The 5,680-nt window shown below is 41.2% G+C and overlaps 1 protein-coding gene across 1 annotated transcript in view; it reads right to left on the reverse strand.

Moving 5' to 3' along the window:
• Nucleotides 1-1,625: 1,625 nt before the first annotated feature.
• Nucleotides 1,626-5,680, reverse strand: part of LOC112070994 (dendritic cell-specific transmembrane protein-like) — a 33,459-nt gene continuing 29,404 nt past the window's right edge. Inside the window, exon 5 of the mRNA XM_070439204.1 lies at nucleotides 1,626-1,711. Coding sequence (XP_070295305.1) covers nucleotides 1,649-1,711 — 63 coding nt within the window. The 3' untranslated portion in view covers nucleotides 1,626-1,648. The remainder of the gene's footprint in view (nucleotides 1,712-5,680) is intronic.

A 5,680-nucleotide genomic window follows, 5' to 3' on the forward strand; every position in this document is an offset into this window, starting at 1 on the left:
AATGCCAAATAGCATTAACTAATGTACAGTGAATACAGGTGAATAACAGATGGAATGACTAATGGGCAGTAATAATCTACAGGTGAATGACGTTGCCCGCTCCTTGAACCTTTTTTATCCGTCATAAGTTTAATTTCTACAGTGAATTGCTCCAGCTTAGAGATTGAGCAGGTTAAGGAAGGTAGGCAGGAAACATGAATACAGAGGGAAGGACGTCTAAAGGGTCAAAAAGAGGGCCCTGTACAGCGTTGAATAGCCAGTGAAGACACGAACCCGTGGGGAATGGCCAAATTGTCATAATAATGTGTTTACAGGTGCCAAACGCCCTACATAAAGTTTTAAAAGACATTCAAGTGTAAGTTCACCATAATTCTGACCGTAAAATTTCAAATCCTATAAGTAAGAATGCTCGCCTTCTAATTCAGTTCTGAATATCATTAAGAAGGTACAGTGAATACAGGTGAATACAGTGAATGCCTAAATAACATTAAGTAATACAGGAATGCCGAAATGGTGAGAAGATTGTACAGGTGAAACAGGAAGGACAGGTTGAAGGCCTAAAGTGGCAGTTAAGGAATGTAACAGTAGAAGCCGAAATGATTCAGAAAGGAAGTGGTAACAGGAAAGACAAGATGAATGACAGGGAATGGCCGAAATTGGCATGATAGAAAAGGTGATATATGTTAGCAATACGAGGGAGTATAAGTCCTTATTATAAAAGCTTTAATGTTGTCTGGCATTAAGAAGGGAACAGGGTGTGCGAATCCAACATGTTCCTCAAGAATTGTGGTATCCAATGAAATACGAGGATGGGGAATGGGAATGCCCTGAAAGGATCAGAAAATGGTACACATACAACGTCCCAATATAAGTAAATTCCCGGATGCCTTAGCCTTTTAAATTGTTTAAACTTGGGTACGAACGTTCATTAAAATGGACATTCGGGAAGCCGTGCAGATATTGACCAAAATCACTCAACAATATGAACTTGGAATAGTACAGGAAGCCCACAGAACGGCAAAAGACTAAAAGTTGTGAAGGTTTGAGATTTTGGCCCCATCCTTAACGCTAGACCGAAGCAAGCTTGAGAGTAGATTGGTGGAATTACTACGAGGGTCAAGTTGGATGTAAGTTAGACAGCCCTCGCCATTGCTACGCCCAACCAAGCTTTGGTAATCACTCTAATCTACTCATGCAGTAAAGCTAAAAGTAAACTTCATGTCGGAAGTACTAGAATTGAAGATCAGAGGACTTTGTGAGAATCTATTATAGGAGCACCTCCAGACAGGTCCGACCACTTGTCCCGATGACACTTTGGTCCCATTAAAGCGCAAATTTCAGCCCACGATAATCCAAATAGAAAGGTCACCACGTCCCATTTGTGAATGCCAACCTACCTCGCTCTCATAAATACAATCAATTTTAGCTGAGAAGAAGCCGAATAATGCACCAGTCCTCACTCCGTTGAAGTAATTACAGTGCAAGCCAAAGTCTCCACCCCAAATAACCATGTAAGTTCTGCCACCCCATGCGATCGGTGTGAGATATCTACTGGAGAATGGTTCCGTGAATACAGGTGAATGCCAAATGACAAAGCAAAAAATCAAGTTTTCCCAGATGATCATCTGTTTTTTGGATTTCTTCAACTTCAGGTGAGACGCATATCATTCTCCTTCGCAGCGTGGAAGAACAGTGGAAGCCAGAAGCTTTTCTGCAATAAAATAAAGAATTATCACTTCTCCTCATTATGTAACCATTTCAGTGAATGACTTCAGAGCTAAAGAAAGTTGATTTGATGTTAAGTTATATGAAGTTAATATAAGACATTACATGAATGATATGATGTTATATAAAGTTGATATGACATTATATGAAATTGATAAATGACATTATATGAAGATAATATGGTATGAACTTATATATGAAGGTAGTACGATATGATGGAGTTATACGTAGTTAATATGATATGAAGGTATATGGAGGTAATGTTATAGGAAGTTTCATGAAGTAGATAGGAAATTAAGTTTTCTGAAGTTAAAATGTTACATGAAGCTATTATGATAAAGTTATATGAAGTTGATTTGATATGAAGCTATTATGATAAAGTTATATGAAGTTGATATGATGTCATATGAAGCTATTATGATAAAGTTATATGAAGTTGATATATGAAGTCATGTGAAGCTATTATGATAAAGTTAAATGAAGTTGATTTGACGTTATATGAAGCTAGTGTGATATGATACAGTGCCTTCGGAAAGTATTCAGACCCCTTGACTTTTTCCACATGTTGTTACATTACAGCCTTATTCTAAAATGGATTAAATAAAACATTTTCCTAAGCAATCTACACACAATACCCTATGATGACAAAGCAAAAACTGGTTTATAGAAATGTTGGCAAATTCATTACAAATAAAAAACAGAAATACCTTATTTACATAAGTATTCAGACCTTTTGCTAAGACAGAATTGAGCTCAGGTGCATCCTGATTCCATTGATCATCCTTGAGATGTTTCTACAACTTGATTGGAGTCCACCTGTGGTAAATTCTATTGATTGGACATGGTTTGGAAAGGCACACACCTGTCTAAATAAGGTCCCACAGTTGACAGTGCATGTCAGAGCAAAAACCAAGCCATGAGGTTGAAGGAACTGTCCGTAAAAGATTGAGACAGGTTGTGCGAGGCACAGATCTGTGAAGGTTAAAAAAAATGCAGCATTGAAGTCCCAAGAACACAGTGCCTACCTAATGGAAGAATTTTGACTCGCCAAGGCTCTTCATAGAGCTGAAGCAATCGAGGGAGGAGGCTTGGTCAGGGAGATGACCAAGAACCGATGGTCACTCTGACAGAGCTCTAGAGTTCCTTTGTGGGATGGAGAGAACCTACCAGAAGGACAACCTTCTCTCAGCACTTCACCAATCAGGCTTTATTGTAGAGTGGCATAACGGAAGCCACTCCTCAATAAAAGGCACATGACAGCCTCTTTGGGTTTACCAAAAAGGCACCTTAAAGACTCTCAGACATGAGAAACAAACATGTCTCTGGTCTGATGGAAACGAAGTTGGACTTTTGGCCTGAATCAACCATCAATCTTCCTTTCCTGTGGCGATCCTCATGAGAGCCAGTTTCATCACACGCTTGATGTTTTTGCAACTGCACTTGAAAAACTTTCAAAGTTCTTACATTTTCCAAATTGGACTGACCTTCATATCTTAAAGTTAATTGATGGACTGTCGTTTCTCTTTGCTTATTTGAGCTGTTCTTGCCATAATATAGACTTGGTTTCTTTCACTACTTTTGTCACAACACAATGATAGGCTAACGATTGAAGAAGGAAGAAAATTCACAAATTAACTTTTACGGAGCCACACCTGTTAATTTGAAAATGCATTCCAGGTGAACTAACTCATGAAGCTGGTTAGAGAATGCCAAGAGGAGCCTAAAGCTGTCATCAAGGAAAGGGTGGTACTTTAAATAATCTCAAATATATTTGATTTGTTGAACACTTTTCTTGGTTGCTACATGATTCCATATATGTTATTTCTAAAGTTTTGATGTCTTCATTATATATTCTACAATGTAGAAATAAAGAAAAACCCTTGAATGAGAAGGTGTGTCCAAACTTTTCCACTGGTATGTATATGAAGTTGATGTTATATAGAAGCTAATATATATGACATTATATGAAGCTAATATAATCATTATATGAAGTAACTATGCACGACTGCTTATATGTCTTGGGTGACTGGAGTCTTTGACCATTTTTTGGGCCCAAATTGACACTGTAGTATAGAGGTTGGATGGTAGAAGTTGGCCCAGTCAGTGATGTATTGGGCCGTACGCACTACCCTCTGTAGCGCCTTATGGTTAGATGCCTAACAGTTGCCTTACCAGGCGGTGATGCAACCGGATAGGACTTTGCTCTCGATTGTCAGCTGTATAACTTTTGAGGATTGGGGACCATGTCAAATCTTTTCACTCTCGTGAGGGGGAATAGGTTTTGTCGTGCCTCTAAATGACTGTCTTGGTATCTTTGGACCATGATAGTTTGTTGGTGGATGTGGACACCAAGGAACTTGAAAACTCTCAACCTGCTCACTAAGCCCGTTGATGTAATGGGCCAGTTCGGCCCTCCTATTCCTGTAGTCCACGATCATCTACTTTTGTTGTCCTGGCACCAACACTGCCAGGTCTCTGACCTCATCCCTATAGGCTGTTTATCATTGTCTTAATATGGCAACCACTGTTGTTTCATCAGCAAACTTAATGGTGTTGAAGTCATGCCTGGCCATTGTGGGTGAACAAGGGAGTACAGGAGGGGACTAAGCACACACCCTTGAGGGGCCCCCGTGTTGAGGGCAGATGTGTTGTTGCCTACCCTTACCACTTGTGGGCGGCCCACCAGGAAGTCCAGGATCCAGTTGCAGAGGGAGGTGTTTAGTCCCAGGGTCCTTAGCTTAGTGATGAGCTTTGTGGGCACTATGGTGTTGAATGCTGAGCTGTAGTCAAAGAACAGCATTCTCACATAGGTGATCCTTTTGTCCAGGTGGGAAAGGGTAGTGTGGAGTGTGATTAAGATTGCGTCATCTGTGGATCTGTTGGGTTGGTATGCGAATTGGAGTGGGTCTAGGGTTTCTGGAATGATGGTATGGATGTGAGCCATGACCAGCCTTTCAAAMCACTTCATGGCTACCGATGTGAGTGCTACTGGGCGGTAGTCATTTAGGCAGGTTATCCTAGCATTCTTGGGCACAGGGACTATGATGGTTTGCTTGAAACATGTTGGTATTACAGACTACGAAGAATGAAAATGTCAGTAATGACACTTGCCAGTTGGTCCGCGCATGCTCTGAGTACACGCTCTGGTATTCTGTCTGGCCCCACAACCTTGTGAATGTTGACCTGTTTAAAGGTTTTGCTCACATCGGTTACGGAGAGTGCGATCCCACAGTCATCCAGAACAGCTMGTGCTCTCATGCATGTTTCAGTGTTGCTTGCCTCGAAGCGGGCATAAAAGGCACTTAGCTCGTCTGGTAGGCTCGCGTCACTGGYCAGCTCATGGCTGGGTTTCCCTTTGTAGTTCCTAATAGTTTGCAAGCCCTGAAACGTCCTACGAGCATCAGAGCCAGTGTAGMAGGATTCAATCTTAGTCCTGTATTTACGCTTTGCCTGTGGGCATAGCAGGGTTTCGTATAAGCGTCCAGATTAATGTCCCGCCCATTAAAATCGGCATCTCTAGCCTTTAGCTCAGCGCGGATGTTGCCTGTAATCCATGGCTTCTGGTTGGGATATGTACGTACGGTCACTGTCGGGATGACGTTACAGAGGATAATAGCGGACGATATTGCCACTCCTATTTGCCACATCTTCAATTTAAGTGTGTGCCCTCAGGCCTGGAGGGAAGCTAAAGTCATTCCGCTACCCAAGAATAGTAAAGCCCACTTTACTGMCTCAAATAGCCAACCAATCAGCCTGTTACCAACCCTTAGTAAACTTCTGGAATAAATTGTGTTTGACCAGATACAATGCTATTTCACAGTAAACAAAACAGTAAACAGACTTTCAGTATGCATACAGAGCATTAATACAGAGAAGGACACTCAACAAGCACAGCACTTACACAAATGACTGATGATTGGCTGAGAGAAATTGATGACAAAATGATTGTGGGGGC

Source organism: Salvelinus sp. IW2-2015, unplaced genomic scaffold, assembly GCF_002910315.2.
Source record: "Salvelinus sp. IW2-2015 unplaced genomic scaffold, ASM291031v2 Un_scaffold1490, whole genome shotgun sequence".
NCBI classification, from domain to species: Eukaryota; Metazoa; Chordata; class Actinopteri; order Salmoniformes; family Salmonidae; genus Salvelinus; species Salvelinus sp. IW2-2015.